General features: G+C 44.2%; 1 protein-coding gene across 3 annotated transcripts in view; it reads left to right on the forward strand.

Moving 5' to 3' along the window:
* Nucleotides 1-17,346, forward strand: part of fnbp1l (formin binding protein 1-like) — a 66,541-nt gene that overhangs the window by 41,277 nt on the left and 7,918 nt on the right. For all 3 annotated transcript variants that reach the window (XR_013964544.1, XM_080771086.1, XM_080771085.1), the window contains exons 6-14: nt 182-286; nt 809-937; nt 1,999-2,145; nt 2,430-2,660; nt 13,052-13,161; nt 13,979-14,111; nt 15,846-15,940; nt 16,545-16,702; nt 17,290-17,327. Coding sequence is in view for 2 of the 3 variants with exons in the window: in XM_080771086.1 (XP_080627212.1) it covers nt 182-286; nt 809-937; nt 1,999-2,145; nt 2,430-2,660; nt 13,052-13,161; nt 13,979-14,111; nt 15,846-15,940; nt 16,545-16,702; nt 17,290-17,327 (1,146 nt within the window). In the remaining variant the exon portion in view is untranslated. The remainder of the gene's footprint in view (nt 1-181; nt 287-808; nt 938-1,998; nt 2,146-2,429; nt 2,661-13,051; nt 13,162-13,978; nt 14,112-15,845; nt 15,941-16,544; nt 16,703-17,289; nt 17,328-17,346) is intronic.

Consider the following 17,346-nt stretch of genomic DNA (forward strand, 5'->3'; position numbering starts at 1 on the left):
TCTTCTATGAAAATGAAAAGGAACAGAGACAAAGCATTGTCTCTTAAGAGGATATCAATTATTTGTCTCGTGTCCATGCGTGCGTTCACAGAGTGCCCTGTCTCTTCTCTCTCTGTCTCTTGCACTTATACTGTACATCTGCCTCTCTGTTCGCCCTGTCTTCCTCTCGTTCTGTCTTCAGAGTAAGAAGAAGTTTGAGAGAGAATGTAAGGAGTCAGAGAAATCTCAGATAAGCTACGACAGGTTGGACAATGACATCAACGCCACCAAGTCGGAGGTGGAGAAGGTACGCTGGTTCCATCGGCCACACACAGACACTCTTGATGGTTATGCAATGAATCTGGAAATGCTTTGATTTGACGGAGGTTCAGTGTGATTCAATAAGGGAATTCTGACCTAGATTCAAGCGCTTGACGGTCTCTTTAATGGCCTATATCTAAATTACAGTGGAGTAACTAGCTCAACCTCAACCAATTACACTGTGATTGCAGTAAGTAAATCATGTTCATAATGTTTTACATTTTTTTTGTTTCTTTGCTCATAGTTATTGAGCAACTACAGCCAAACATGGCCTTTTATATTGTTACTAGTCAGCTGCCACATACTTTATTGTTCACTGGTTCTCTACTTTATTACTGTATTTGGTGAACAGCTTGTGAAACAGTGCTCTCAAACAAACACCAACCCCCTTGAAAACGAGCAGTCATTCCTAATAAAGAATTTTGATTATCCTAAACCACAGTTGGTAAAGGCTGGGGGGGATATTTTCATAACATAACGGCTGCGTTTGTTCGTATTTTTGTTTCAGGCCAAATCTCAATTCTATCTGCGAACTCACATGGCTGACGAGAGCAAGAACGAGTACGCCGCCCAGCTCCAGAACTTCAACGCAGAACAGTGGAAACACTTTAACAACGCCATACCACACATCTTCAAGGTAAACCCCCCCCAGCACCAGGATGAGACACTTTAACAACGCCATACCCCACATCTTCAAGGTAAACCCCCCCAGCACCAGGATGAAACACTTTAACAACGCCATACCCCACATCTTCAAGGTAAACCCCCCCAGCACCAGGATGAAACACTTTAACGCCATACCCCACATCTTCAAGGTAAACCCCTCCCAGCACCAGGATGAAACACTTTAACAACGCCATACCCCACATCTTCAAGGTAAACCCCCCCAGCACCAGGATGAAACACTTTAACGCCATACCCCACATCTTCAAGGTAAACCCCCCCCCCAGCACCAGGATGAAGCCACTGAGATATACAGAAATAGACAGTCTCCAGGACTGATTTCAGTCATTTCCTATTCCATGGAAGCCAGCGTGTGTTCTGTGAAAGCATGCTGCCACCGGAAATAGCAGCTCTACAAGCTCACAACACGTCGCAGTGAGACATGTTATGAGATTGGCTATTTTCGGTCATTAGCCTAGTTATTTTAAGTGATCAAACTAGCAATAGAATACAAGTTTATAGAAGCATCTTCCAGAAACATGAATGGTCTCAGAAATGTCATAAAAGCAACCTTGGTGCCTCAAATCTGTGAGTTCTTCAGCTGGTCGGCCTAAAACATCATCATTACGTCTTGAGATTTTATTTTTGCTTCATTCCATGAACCCTGAACATTGGCAGTGTTATTGCCATGCTGTAAGACAAGTGTTAAGCCTGCCAGTCCAGACCTCATCGCAACAGATCCCATCCAATTTGGCTCTGACACAGAATCAAACATTCCCTGTGTCTTTTTCATTAACTAACTGGCCACCCAATTCAGCTAATTATATATTTTTTTAGTGGCAGACTAAGTGTTTGTTTTGTTTTCATTATATAATGTAATGTAATCAAACCACATTGGCTACATGCCAAGAAAGAGGCCAATACAATACCCACTAGTTGGTTACCACCAGACATAAGACTAGTACAGCTAAGAGACTGTTAAGTTGAGCAGCGTGTTTCTAGTATCTGTTGTGGATTCCTTGCTTTGTGCTCCAGAACCTCCAGGACATGGACCAGCGGCGGACGGTCAAACTGGGAGAGACGTTTCGGAGCTTCGCCGAGGTGGAGCGAAGGGTCATCCCCATCATCTCCAAATGCCTGGAGGGCATGGTGACCGCCGCCAAGGCTGTGGACGACCGGAAGGTGAGTCCTAAAGGCCTGGAGGGCATGGTGACCGCAGCCAAGGCTGTGGACGACCGGAAGGTGAGTCCTAAAGGCCTGGAGGGCATGGTGACCGCAGCCTTCAGGGCCCGTCGACAACCGAAAGGTAAGGACAGGGGGCCGGAGAAAGACGAGAAAGGAAGGACGTGAATGGGGGAAAAAGGAAAGGGGAGAAAGGAGATGGAGGCTTTGAACCTGTAAGGAAGACAGGCTTATAATAATGTTTCTTTATCCTGTATTGTCTGACACCCTCTCTTCTTCAACAGGACTCCGTCATCGTGGTCGAGTCCTTCAAGTCCGGCTTCGAGCCACCGGGTGATTTCCCCTTCGAGGACTTCAGTCAGAACCTGAGCAGAACGGGTTCTGACGGGACCATCAGCACCGCGTCTAAAGGGGACAAAGAAGTGGGCACGGGCACGCCGGGGCCACGGCCCGACCCCAAACACGCCATGAGCAAAGCCAAGAACAAACTCTGGCTGTTTGGAAAGAAACCCAAGGTACGGGCCGGGGGGGGGGGGGGGGGGTCACCTAGGAGGTCATCTGCTGACCCAAAAAGGCTCAATTCTGACCATATGCACATGGCGGTCAGTTTGCTCTCACGTCATACTCGGGATGTCAGGTGTATGAGGTAATAGGGAAAGGGCCTCCCGTGTGAAAATGGTCGTAAAACGACATGACATTATCGTCTACTGTAATCTGGTGAAATGAAGTGGATGCGCGTCAAAACGACACACTAAGCGGTACACTAATGCTGGTGCACGTGCTACATTACATGGCACTGAGGCATCGTGGGTGTATAAGTGCTTACTGGTGCATGACGCCCCTGTCTGTCCAACCTGTTCTGTCTATCCTATGTACAGTAGTACCTAAAGCCAGATTTTTTTTTTTTTTATAACTTTATTTATAAGATTTTCAATTTTTGTAGACAAACAACCCCACATATACCCCACCCTCCCCGGTTCCATCACAAAGCAAGACAACAACAACACACACAAAAAAAAACAAAAAAAAAACATCATAATAAAATAAACAGGTATTAAAGGATATAAATAATAAATTAAGTAAATACAATAAAATAATTTTTTGCCTTTTACTAGATTAAGGGGCTACACAGTGAACCAAATTACATGTAGGAAAAACACTTAGGACACATCATCAAAGGACAGTGAGTCGGAGGACAGTGAAAGGGTGAATTCAAGGAAAGGGGACCAAGCCTTTACAAATTTCTGGCGAGATTTGAACCTGTTGTATCTGAGCTTCTCCAATGGAATAAAGGATAGAACATCCTTGACCCAACTTGTAAATGTTGGAGGTTTATCAGATTTCCAATTGCGGAGAATAAGTCTCCTCGCTATGAGTGAAGCAAAAGCTATGAAATTGGCTTGGGAAGAAGTAATTGGTGCATCGTCGTTGGGAACTCCAAATATAGCAGTTATCGGGTTGGGCGCAATTGGCATATGACAGATGGTTGAGAAAGCATCAAAAATACTATTCCAAAATGGGTTCAAGGAAGTGCATCCCCAGAACATATGTCCAACAGAGGCTGGCTCCAGATGACATCTTATACAAGTAGAGTCAATGTCAGGATAAATTTTAGATAGTTTTTCTCTCGAGAAATGCAAACGATGTACTATTTTGAATTGAATTAGGCAATGTCTAAGACATAAAGAGGTTGTATGAATACGCCTCAAAGAGAGTTCCCACAACTCTTCCTCCAGCTCTAAATTCAGGTCCTGTTCCCAGGCTGATTTTGTTTTATCCAAGAGAGGAGGGCCAATCTCCTGTAAAGCCTTATATATATTAGATATGCTACCTTTGGTGTATGGGTCCCAGTCTAGTATGGTGTCTACTATACTCTTATCTGGCATAGCTGGAAATGGAAAGTGTTCCTTAGCAAAACTTCGAACTTGGAGGTATCTGAAAAAGTGAGAATTTGGTAGCTCATGGTCATCTTGGAGGTTTTTAAAGGATGCAAATGTGCCATCTATGAATAAGTCGCTAAAGAAAATCAAGCCATTGACGTGCCATGTTTTAAAAGCTGAGTCCTCTCGCGAGGGAGGAAAAAGATGATTGTTGGTCACGGGCATATGGCCACACGTATTATTAAAATCAAAGTGTTTTCTGAATTGGCGCCAGATTCTGAGAGAGCTATTTATTACTGGATTGCTAGAGCGTATGGAATTACCATTTGGCAGTGAGGAGCACAACATGGCCACTAGAGAGATCCCGGGATCAGTTAGAGTTTCCATACTGGCCCAAATTGGACCATGTTTGTATTCATGGACCGCAACCCAATAACTCACCTTTTTAATATTTGCCGACCAGTAATAAAACATAAAATTAGGCAATCCCAGGCCTCCTGATGGTCTTGGTAATTCCAAAAGAGCTTTTTTGGCACGCGGACGGGCTTTATTCCAAATAAAAGTAGAAATACAACTATTAAGGTCCCGGAAGAAGGTTTTAGTTAAGAACAAAGGAATCATTTGGAATAGATACAAAAAACGGGGCAAGACAGTCATTTTAATTGTGTTAACTCTGCCTGCTAACGAAACGGGCAACGAAGCCCATCTCACGAGATCCAATTTTGTGCGGTCTAGAAGCTTTTTAAAGTTGTGTTCATACAGATCCTTATAGGAACGAGTAACGGAGATTCCCAAGTAGGTAAAGGAATGAAGTTCCAGCTTGAATGGGAGGTTGGTATAGTCAAGATCTAAGGCCAGGTGGTTAATTGGGAAAAAAAGACTTTTAGAAAAATTCAATTTATAGCCTGAAAGCCTGCCAAAGTGATTGAGTATGTCTATGAGCGGAGGGATGGATTCGAGTGGATTTGAAATATATATGAGCAGGTCGTCCGCGTAAAGCGAGGCCTTGTGTACGGAGCCCCCCCTCTCAATGCCAGCTATTCTGTCATCTTCTCTAAGAGCTATAGCTAAGGGTTCAATAGCGATATCGAATAAATATGGTGAAAGACTACAACCTTGGCGGACCGAACGCTGGAGCTGAAAGTAATCTGAGCATATAGAATTTGTCAGTACTGCAGCTTTAGGAGCTGTATAAAGAAGTGTGATCCACTTGATAAATGATGGGCCAAATCCAAACCTCTCTAAGACCGTTAGTAGGTACCTCCACTCAATTCGGTCAAAAGCCTTCTCCGCATCGAGCGACAGTACCGCCTCCGGCCACTGGGTCGACTGAGAGGAGTAGAGTATGTTGAACAGTCGACGCATATTATAAAAAGACTGTCTACCAGGCACAAAACCCGTTTGACATGGTGCGATAACCTTGGGAATTACTGCATCGAGCCGATGGGAGAGGATCTTGGTGAGGATTTTATAATCACAACAAAGAATACTTATAGGCCGATATGCACCACAGTCTAGAGGATCTCTACCCTTTTTAAGTAAAACTGCAATAGTTGCTTGTGTCATTGTCTCCGGCAACTTCTTGGCTATAAATGCTTCTTTGTATACTGAACCTAGGATGGGGGTCAATTTTGCGGAGAAGGCTTTGTAAAATTCTATAGGAAAACCATCAGGCCCCGCTGCCTTGCCGCTGTGCATAGAAGTAATAGCTTGAGCGATTTCCTCCAATGATATGGCAGCCCCAGTACTAGCCTGGGCTGCTGGGCCAATTACTGGAATGTTAATTTCGTCAAGAAAAGCATTAATTTCTGAAGTATCAACATTGGACTCTGATGTATAAAGATTACTATAAAACTGTCTGAACTGATCATTAATGATTTTAGGATTTGTGGAGGTCTCACCCGGTGCTACACGTATCTCTGGAATAGCTCTGCCCGCCGCTGCCTGCTTAATTTGGTGGGCTAGGAGTTTACCCGATTTATCACCATGCTCGTAAAACATTTGCCTAGATTTAAATAGAAGCTGTTCAGTATGTTTTATCGATAAGTTATCAAATTCCACTTGCAGCAGTAGACGTTCTTTATATAATTCAGGATCAGGGTCAACAGAGTATTTTTTGTCTAATTCAGCTATTAGAGTGGACAGTTCTGTAATACGTTGGGTACGTATCTTCTTATCAAAAGCTGAATAAGAAATAATTTGTCCTCTTAGGTAGGCTTTAAGGGATTCCCAAATAACAGTAGAAGACATTCCTGGGGTAGAATTAGTAGTTAGATAAGTATCAATATGGCCATTCATTAATTTTATGAATTTATCACTGGTTAGTAATAGAGGGTTTAGACGCCAGGTTCGCTGAGGCGCTACACTGTTGGGGAAACACATATCCAGTTGGACTGGGCTATGATCAGATATTACTATACTGTGATATTGGCAATTTGTAACAAATGGGAGAGAGCCACTATCGAGGAGAAAGAAGTCGATTCTGCTGAACGAGTGGTGAACGGGGGAAAAAAATGAGTATTGTTTAGCTGTTGGATTAGCCCTCCTCCAAGGATCTGAAAGTTTATAGGAGTCCATAAATGATAAAACAACCTTACCGGATTTGGAAATTGTACTGCCGGGCCTAGGTCTGGATCTATCTAAGTCTGGATGTTGAACAAGGTTCCAGTCCCCAGCTTGGATCAGATAATGTGTGTGGAGATCTGGTAGCTTTGCTATAAAACGAGAGAAAAACTGTGGATTGTCCCAATTAGGTCCGTAAACATTAGCCAACACCACCTGTGAGCCAAAAAGACTTCCAGAAACTATTACGTATCTGCCATTGTTGTCAGAAATCACTGAAGTGGGGACAAAAGGGACCCCCTTCTTAATCAGTATGGCTGCACCTCTAGATCTATCATCAAATTTAGAACAAAAAATCTGTCCGATCCAACCTCTTTCAAGTTTAGATGCATCACTTGTACGGAGATGGGTCTCTTGTAAAAACATGATTTCTGCACCCATAGATTTCAAATGCGTAAATACACGAGTACGTTTAATTGGATGGTGGATCCCCTTAATATTCCAACTAATAAATCGAATTGAGCCTAAGTTACCGACATTGGGACACATCATGATAAATTAGTGAAAATATTGAAAGAAAATATCAGGTACAACAGGTCCAGCAGGTCCAGATACGACGTAACCCTCAAGCATAATCGTTCAAAAGTGAAAAGGCACACATTATAATAATGAAAACCATATTTAACAAAAAACAAATGGGGAAGGGGGAAAAAAAGAAAAAGGAAGGAACCTAAACCCCTGTGCTGATCAACTAACCCGAAAGAGATCGCACGTTCCTCCTCTAAGCTAGAGAAGGAAAAGCACATAGTGAGTGCTCAAAACGCTGGGAAACCGCAAAGCAAAAACGGAGAAACCACACTTTAAGAGTGTAGTTTAAAGCCAGATTTTTAACTCACGGTATAAATTAGGTGTAACAAACACAGGAGGAAGTAAACTATGCAACACCTTCCTGTCTTTCTCATTTCGACCCGCTTTCTTTATGGCAAAAGTGCTTTCACAAAATGTCTTTATTTCCTCTCCCCCCCCCCCCCCTGACAATCGTGTGCTCTCTCCGTGGGTGTTCTGTGGCTGGCTTACTAGCCGGTCCTGTGATTTATACTGTGTTTGTGATGATAATGATACTACAGGGCAAAGCTAGAGTGGACCTTGGCCCCTCTCCATAAAGGCTGTCGGTCAATCATTAACTATACCATCATGTGACTGTTTAGTTAGCCGACAAACAAGGAACTCTCAGAGTTAAATCGACATGCAAGATAGATTTTGTGTATAGTTTTAATGAAATGATATTGTATAAACAGCATACATAAGTAGTAGTAGTATTATTTATCATGCATTAAAGGTTCTCTTCCAGAGAGGTCACATGGGACTGGCGTTCATGCAAAAAAAAAAAAAGATGACTCTCACTCTCGGACAGCTGAGACGTGTCTAATCAATATTGACCGAAATTAACCGCTCCCTCTTAAACTCATGAGCCCAGAGAGCTGCAGTTGCAACTAAGGGTGATGTCATCGCAGAGAGGATGAGAGAGAGAGGGAGAGAGAGAGAGAGAGAGCAAATGAAATCCAATGGGCTTTATGGTGTTACCGATGAGACCAATTACGGCTCCGTTCCATTTAGTGTGCAGTGGTTCTAAAAAACCTTTTAATTTCAAGGACTGACAGAGCCTTCACTAGTATCATTAACACTGTCTCTGTTTGACCAGAATGGAACAGAGCCTTCACTAGTGTCATTAACACTGTCTCTGTTTGACCAGAATGGAACAGAGCCTTCACTAGTATCATTAACACTGTTCTCTGTTTGACCAGAATGGAACAGAGCCTTCACTAGTATCATTAACACTGACTCTGTTTGACCAGAATGGAACAGAGCCTTCACTAGTATCATTAACACTGACTCTGTTTGACCAGAATGGAACAGAGCCTTCATTAGTATCATTAACACTGTCTCTGTTTGACCAGAATGGAACAGAGCCTTCACTAGTATCATTAACACTGTCTCTGTTTGACCAGAATGGAACAGAGCCTTCACTAGTATCATTAACACTGTCTCTGTTTGACCAGAATGGAACAGAGCCTTCACTAGTATCATTAACACTGGCTACGTTTACATGAGCAGTTAAATCCCCTTTTCATTCCGAATAGAAGTTCAATCCTATTAAACGTTGTTATGTAAACACCTACAAAAACTTACATCCGAATGAAAACGCTCGATGCGATCTAAAAACCATTCCGATGTCACTGGCCGGATTACTCCGATTTTCAATGCGATTGAAAGAAATTTGACTCATGTATACACTGCTTCGGATGTAAATTCATTCTGGTCTTTCTGAGCATGCTCCAATTGGGCGCTCATATCCAAGGCGCGCCGTCGGCGCCGAGGAGTTTGCACATAGAGCGCGTTATTTCGTTCCTTTTTTCAGATCCGAAATCCACAAAAAAAACGTGGAGCGCAGCAGATGAGATACCCCTGATCTGTGTGTGTGTGTGTGTGTGTGTGTGTGTTCAACGGTCTCTCTCTCTCTCTCTCAAAAATAACGAGCGACCCGATACAATAATAATCATCAGTGTTGCGTTGCGTGCCCTGGCCGTGCTGTAGATACAAAGTATAATAGTAGGCCTACAAATAAAAACGAGATGATCAACTTCCCAGCGGAGAAGCGGAGCCGCAGCGGGTGGGGAAAAAAAGACGGCGTAGTTTCACGTGAATTAACATATGTATCATGTGACGTCTTCTATCACTTCTCCATATAAACACTCATTCGGAATGACCATTTCTCATGTAAACTCGCGGCAAAAAACATTACATCGGATGTATTTTATTCGGAAGTATTTATTCGGAATGATCACCCTTCATGTAAACGTAGCCAGTGTCTCTGTTTGACCAGAATGGAACAGAGCCTTCATTAGTGTCATTGACACTGTCTCTGTTTGACCAGAATGGAACAGAGCCTTCACTAGTGTCATCGGTAACACCTGTGAAGTATAGGGAAAGGGGCCCGAGTTCTTTTCAAAATGGCGTGTGTGTGCATAGCGCCCATTCATCCAGTATGTGGTTCTCCTGACCTTCCCCCTCTGTATCTTCTGTTCATCCCGCTACCAGCAGCACCCTTTCTCCTCCCCTCCCTCCCCCCCTCCACCTCCCCCCTCCTCCTCCCGCCCCCCCCACCGCCCCCGCTCTGCCACGTACGTCCCCTACCCCCCTCGGTTCAGCTCCGACCCCGTAGGCTACTGTCTGTCGGAGATAAAGACTACAGTACCCAGAATTCCATCTTTCAGGGTCCTGAGGAGAGGGGTGAGCCTTCCATTAAAGGTGTTGGAGTGAAACGGATTGATGTGATTTTTTTTTCTTTCCCCTCCTCCCATTTTTAGTCTTAGTCCCTTTCTTTGTCTCTCGTCCATTCACTGGACTTTCTCTGACTTGCTCGCTCATTCTCTCTCTCTCTCTCTCTCTCTCTCTCCCTGTCCTTCATTTCTCTGTCCTGCGTGCTTTGTTTAGAATCAGACACGCTTGTGTGTTTCAATCACAGGACTAGGGATCCTTGCTGATGGACAGTGTGTGCAGTGTGTTTAAATTTGACGTGTGTGCAGTGTGTTTAAATTTGACGTGTGTGTTTTGTTTTAAGTTGGTTTGATGTGGTGGATTTCGGGTGGCGTGGGCTTCGTCGTCGACACTGACATTTCAGCTGTGTGTGTGTGTGTGTGTGTGTGTGTGTGTGTGTGTGTGTCGCGTGCTAACATGGCTCTGCTAATGATGTGTCAGTGTGCTGTGAAACAACGCTGGACTATTTTAACACCAGTGTCACCCCGGCTCAGTTCCACGTACACTCAAGCTGTTTGTTTGCTCAAAGTCATATCAATCCTGTCAGACCTACTATATGTGATCAGTCATTCTTTGCCCCCAAGTAGATTTAATCTGTCTAATGGCACTCAGAGAAGAACTGGCTGGCTGAGTAGATGGCTGGCTGTTTGGCTGACATCCTGACTGTAAGGGCTGTGCTGGGCTGGCTGGCTGACATTATGCCCACCGTGCTGGCTGGCTTGACATACTGTAGTATACTAGTGTAAACTGGCCGGCTATCTCCGTTTGTTTGGCTTTAGTGGCTTTTCTTACTCGACGACTGGCTGATGTTTGATGTGCTGATGTTTGGCTAGTTTAATTAATGTGCTCTGGCTTGGCCGACGTCCTGACCACTAACATGCTGTCCATTATTGTCTGTCTCTTTGCCTGGCATGGTTCACACATTACTGCTCAGTGGTCAGTCAAGATGGTAAGTGTGTGTGTGTGCGAGAAGTGTTAAAATCCCGTATTTAGACCCAGTCAAGTGCATGTTCTCCCCGTTTATAGAGTGTCGCAGTCCCGCCTAACCCTCGAGAGACCCGGAAAAGAAACCCCCGTTCATTTTCCTCATAGACTTTTCAGAAAGTATTTCTTTAAAGACGTTTATACGCCACGGACAAAGACAACTCTTGTCGTGACAAATCATGACAATAGACACAATGTTTTGGGCCGAACAAAGAATTAGAAAGTAGAAAAAAACGTCAGGTTACAACACTTTTTTTGTTGTTTTTCTTCTTTGTAATTATTTGTTTGTCGTCATGATTTGTCACGACTCCAGTTGGCTTCGTACGACGCTTAAAAGGTCTTTTAAATAAATACTTTTTGAAATGTCTATGGGGAAAAATGCATTGGGATTCATTTCCTGGGCCTGGCGTCATCATGAAAGGGAAGCGGGATTGCGGCGCTCTATAGCCGTATAGCCAATAGAGTCAACCCTATAACCCTAGACAACTCCCCATAGTATCCATACAGTAGTGTATACAGTATACCTAAACTAGTGCCTTCCAACACCGTTAGAATAGGTTACTGTACATCCTCACTTCAGACTGACAAGACAATATATCCCCTTAACCCATTCTGACCTGAGATCAGATTCATACGAGGTTTCCACTGGACACACACTGGTCTGATTAACCCATTCTGACCTGAGAACAGATTCTAAAAAATGTCAGTCGTTCTTCGATTTTTCAAAAATAGCAGACCTACAAGCTCGTAGCGCGCCACTCGGTGGCGCGCTATGAGCTTGTAGATCTGCTATTTTTCAATAGGTAAAGCATAACATGATGCTAACACCAAAACGGGTGCCCGGTCAGAATGGGTTAAAGGAGCTCCTAAACGGTGTCTCGTCATCATTGGGTGTTTTTAGGTTTTCTGAGGTTAGTTTGAGAGCTAAAGGAGGCAGCGCTGAGTTAGTGTGCTTCATGGAACAGCAGTGCATCCCTGGCCTAAAGCCATGTTGAAGCTTGTGGATTGTTTAGCTACTTGGGACATGATATGAGTCAACATACTGTCTGATTCTGTGATCTATATAAATATGAGCAAGTAACCGGAAATAGCAATTCATTTCACTCTCGTTGTATTCTAACGTGACAGTTCTGAAAACCACTTTAGCACATAAATGAACATATAGACAAAGTGCATTTTGCTGATAATAATAATAGTAACACAAGTGGAGGTGCTTGTGTTACACCCATTTTGGTGACCTAATCGATTTGTGTTGTGCTAGAGAACTTCTGTCAAGGTAAAGTTACATGAATATTGAATACAGCCATTTTGCCTCCCCAAAATTAAGTACCAATGACGTCAAAGTTTGTAAATAATAAACTTGTTCATTTAGGAGGTGCTCAAAAGTGTGATTTTCTTTCGTCATCATACAATGAGATTGAATAGCTCGGCTCCTCTTTCACGGACACAAAAGATAAAGATGATCAACAGTATTTTGAATTATACCATGACCAGGTAGCCGTACAACTCCAAAAATCTGCCAGAGTTCAACTTTGCATTAACACTGAATTGTCTGAACTGACACATAGGAGTTGTCATCCTGCTTCAAAGGATTTAACCACATGAACTCTAGCTATATTCTTTATCCGGGGTCCCTCAGGGATCTGAACTTGGTCCCCCTCTACACCAAATCTCTTTAAAAGAAAATAGGCGATCTACAAGCTCACTAAGCGACCTGTGAGCTTGCATGCCTGGTAGGTATTTTCCCCAGATGAGGGACGCCAGGCCAGGGTTCATGTGGTTAGTTTAGCGCTGCTGGCTTCAATGAAATGGAGTCACATGCTATAAATGCTGTGTCAGAAAAGCCTTCCAGGATTACTGTACAGAGAGAGTACAGTATGTATCCCTCTCTCCGATTAGGCATGATGGGCCTATAATACAGTATGTGAGTTAGTGCAGTGTGTGATGAAGAAGCTAGCCCTACTGGGGTGCATACTTAGTTTAGACTAGTTATTGGTTAGACATGGGTTAGGTTTAGGTGTGCTGCCCCGTGGGAGGTTAGGTTTTTAGGGTGAGGGTTTGAGATAGGTTGCAGTTGTAGGACTAATGACTGGTCTAACCAAAAACCATCTAAACTAAGTACTGCCCCCGCCCTACCTCAATGTCTTGTCCCCACCATGCAGGCCCCGTCCCTGGAGGACTACAGCCATCTGCCTCCGGAGCAGAGGAGGAAGAGACTGCAGCAGAGGATAGATGAGCTGGGCAAGGAGCTCCAGAAGGAGGTGGATCAGAGGTATGAGTCGACGTTTCCTCCCTAAAAGGAGTTTATAGAGTCCTATAAACGTATAACTGCCTGCAGTGCTGGCTTTAACGCTTAGGTCTCCATTTTCGTCTACTATTTTGAAAAAACCTTTTAAGCCATTTAGGCCTGACCTCGACAAAATATTCTAAATCCTCCAGTTTTCTGAAATATTTTCACGATTTCTCAAAAATAGCAGACCTACAAGCTCATAGCACGCCACTCGGTGGCGCGCTATGAGCTTGTAGGAAAGAATAGATTTTTTTTTCTTACCGATTGGTGGTTGACCGTCCCAGGCCACACCCACGTAGCTTTTTTATTTTATTTTAATTTTAATTTTTATGTCGCCAAAAAGGTGGCCTTGACTTTTGGTTTGAAAATATCAAAGGACACGGTCACAATGAAAAAACATGGGGGGGGGGAAATGGCAATCAGTCATAATTATCTAAAGTGGAAATTTAAATTAAAAAAATTGGCAACCTGTACCGCTTGCAATTTGGGCCAATTTGGGCTATTTATTTGTGCACTTACGGTACTTCCACTACTCTGTGTAATGCCAGCCTCCCATCAGGCAGCACTCCTCAGTGAAGGGCTCTAGAAAGAGGTCAGGCTCACTGAAACCCTGCTGTTTGGTGCAGCGTTTGAAGGACAACCTGAACCTGGCCTACAAAAAAAACCCTGCAGCTGGTCACATTTATGTGTGTGTGTGTGTGTGTGTGTGTGTGTGTGTGTGTGTGTGTGTGTGTGTGTGTGTGTGTGTGTGTGTGTGTCTGCGTGCATGTGTGTCTGCGTGCGTGCGTGCGTGTGCCAGAGATGCCCTGAACAAGATGAAGGACGTCTACGAGAAGAACCCCCAGATGGGAGACCCCAGCAGCCTGCAGCCTAAAATATCAGAGACCATGTGTAACATGGAGAAGCTCCGCTCTGAGATACACAAGAATGAGGTAGGCCAGACGTAGAGGTGTACATTAGCAGCACTGACTGCCCTCACAATTCAATTACCATTCACCAGGAAACCATTCCATTCTACGATGCATTGCAATGCATCACACTTTACTATATTACTGCACAACATGGTACATGTTTCATCAGTCAATACAAGCAGTCAGATATACTGAACTCCTAGTGCTGTACCTGAACTAAGTCAACTGCTACACTATTGAACAACAAGCAATCTAAAACACAAAGGGGAGGATGGACGGACAAATTACAGGGAGGTTACAAGCCCCCCTTTTCTTCTGCCAGTTAACCTGATAATTGAGAAGTATTATCTTGACCTCTGTTTGTACCCCAACCCGTCTGACTTGGTGCTCATGGTCTCTGATGGAACGTGCAGGATTGGAGCCCCCTGCTGGACAACTGCAGTAACTACACATACAGATGATATTATAACCTTATCAGAGCGTCAGTGGCTGGGATAGTCGTGTGTTTTTGGTCACAGGTACTTTGTTGTACGCAACATGCGTTAAGTCAAAGACTTGAGAGGCACAGGAGGCCATTTTCCAAAATGCAGCATGAGTGGTGGGCTGCAGAGCAGAGCCCACTGCTTACAACAATAATAACATGCTGACAAACACGCTCTGTCAGTCTGCCTCTCCCTCATTCTCATTAGCTTCCTGTCTCTTTTATATTCAAATTCACATGGAAATGTCTTCACTGGCATTACAGGAATGAAACTGATCTTGCCAAAGCAGGATTATAAATGTCTTGGCTTATATTTTTAATTAATTACATGCATTACATTTTCTCATCATGCCACATCAACTGTAAAAAAAAGAATATAAAATTGTTATTGTCAATTGCAATATTTACCGTTTATTCCACCTCAGTTATACCTTAAACATTGTGTTGGAATCAATAGCCTGGTGCACATTCATATCATATCATATTCATACCCCACACCGTCCTGTGATCTATGAAATGGGTCTATTATTGTAATTCGGCAACTCCCGTCCTGCCAGCACTGACCGGCCTTCGATTAGCACCACACGGACAACAGCTGATGTGGCAAATGAATAGCCTGCCCTCCTGGCTTCAAACCTCAACCACTGGTTTCTCCAAACCGGGCATAAAATGGCATTAGCCAGCCAAGATGACACACATTGTCAAACCAAGATACTCAATCAATAATATGTAGATCAAAAAACATTGAACAAATTGCTTCCAAAACAACAACACAGTAGGCATACTGTACACAATATGAAACACAACTGTGTCTGGTGACCACACAATCACTAACATTTATTGTATGTATACAATTATTACTCTATTACGCTCAGTGGCCAAATATATTGTCACAGATTAGTTTACAGCTGGCGCTCACTTTCTGGCTGACATTGTATAGGTGACTACCAGTCCTCCCGATGGGCTCTTGTTGGTGCAGTGGCACTGATGGTGACCACCAGTCCTCCCGATGGGCTCTAGTTGGTGCAGTGGCACTGATGGTGACCACCAGTCCTCCTGATGGGCTCTTGTTGGTGCAGTGGCACTGATGGTGACCACCAGTCCTCCTGATGGGCTCTTGTTGGTGCAGTGGCACTGATGGTGACCACCAGTCCTCCTGATGGGCTCTTGTTGTGGGCTGTGATGGCGTCGTGCGTCCAGTTACTCCGTCGGCCGTTGTGTGTTTTTGCAGTATACAGTGTTTGAACATCTCCGTCTGTCCTTTCCCTCCTCAGTCCTGGCTATCGGAGGTAGAGGGAAAGCAGAGCTCTAGAGGAGACAGAAGACACAGTGCAGACAACCACCAACACACCCCTCAAGGCAGAGAGAGGTACTGTACACACACACACACACACACACACACACACACACACACGGTCCATTCATAAAACAGTTTATGATTTATGACATAATAACTACATACATATCGGGCGGCGGCTCAGAGGTAGAGTGGCCGGATGGTAACCGCAAGGTTGCCAGTTCGAACCCGGGCTCCCCCAGAGTTAGTGTCGAAGACACTGAACCCCTAATTGCCCCCTCATTCTCCAGTCCCGAGGGCAGTTACACAGATTAACGTTACCCTCTCTCTCCAGTCCCGAGGGCAGTTACACAGATTAACGTTACCCTCTCTCTCCAGTCCCGAGGGCAGTTACACAGATTAACGTTATCCCCTCTCTCTCTCTCCAGTCCCGAGGGGAGTTACACAGATTAACGTTACCCCCTCTCTCTCTCTCCAGTCCTGAGGGCAATTACACAGATTAACGTTACCCTATCTCTCTCTCTCCAGTCCCGAGGGGAGTTACACAGATTAACGTTACCCCCTCTCTCTCTCTCCAGTCCTGAGGGCAGTTACACAGATTAACGTTACCCTCTCTCTCTCTCTCCAGTCCAGAGGGCAGTTACACAGATTAACGTTACCCTCTCTCGTTCTCCAGTCCTGAGGGCAGTTACACAGACGACACCAGTCAGGAGCACCACGCCCCCCCGCAGCACGGCCCGCCCCCAGCCGACCCCCACGAGTTTGACGACGAGTTCGACGAAGACGAGCCTCTTCCTGTCATCGGACACTGCAAGGCGCTGTACTCCTTCGACGGTATATATTCTAACTTTTCTTCTTATTTTTTTTGTAAATGAACACCCTACTATACTAAAGCATACTAAAGCATCAAACGCAGCAGATCCAGAAGCTCTAAACGTGGCGCCAAGCGACACTTGTAGAGCTTGTAGATCTGCTGCTTTTGAATTTGAATGCAAAAAAGTTACGGTTTTGGACATAATGAGGTTTCCACCCGACAGAGACATTATACAACCCAGCATCAAGCATACAGTGAAGCTTCAAAAGAAGTCAAAAAACAACAACCAAACAAGTTCTCTATGGACAACATTGTTTCATACTGTTTGAGTGATGGAACGTTAGACTCCCATTTTTGTCACCTGGATCTCTGCCATTTGTTTTTTCGTCACCCACGGAGCCTCGAACCGCTGCCAAGATGAACACCAGGCAGAGGAATGCGTTGGTTTGGTTTCTCAGCATTTTGTTCTCACCTCAGTTCATTTCCGCTGAGTGTCATAAATACTGTGTATTGTTCTAATAACACATGGACTGTGGTTTCAAGGAGTATGCTGAGTGTCATAAATACTGTGTATTGTTCTAATAACTGTGGTTTCACTGGTTTCCAGGTCAGAACGAGGGGACGCTGGTGATGGCAGAGGACGAGGTGACTGTCTTTTAACATC

Source organism: Protomyctophum bolini (assembly GCF_963924005.1).
Source record: "Protomyctophum bolini genome assembly, chromosome: 8".
NCBI classification, from domain to species: domain Eukaryota; kingdom Metazoa; phylum Chordata; class Actinopteri; order Myctophiformes; family Myctophidae; genus Protomyctophum; species Protomyctophum bolini.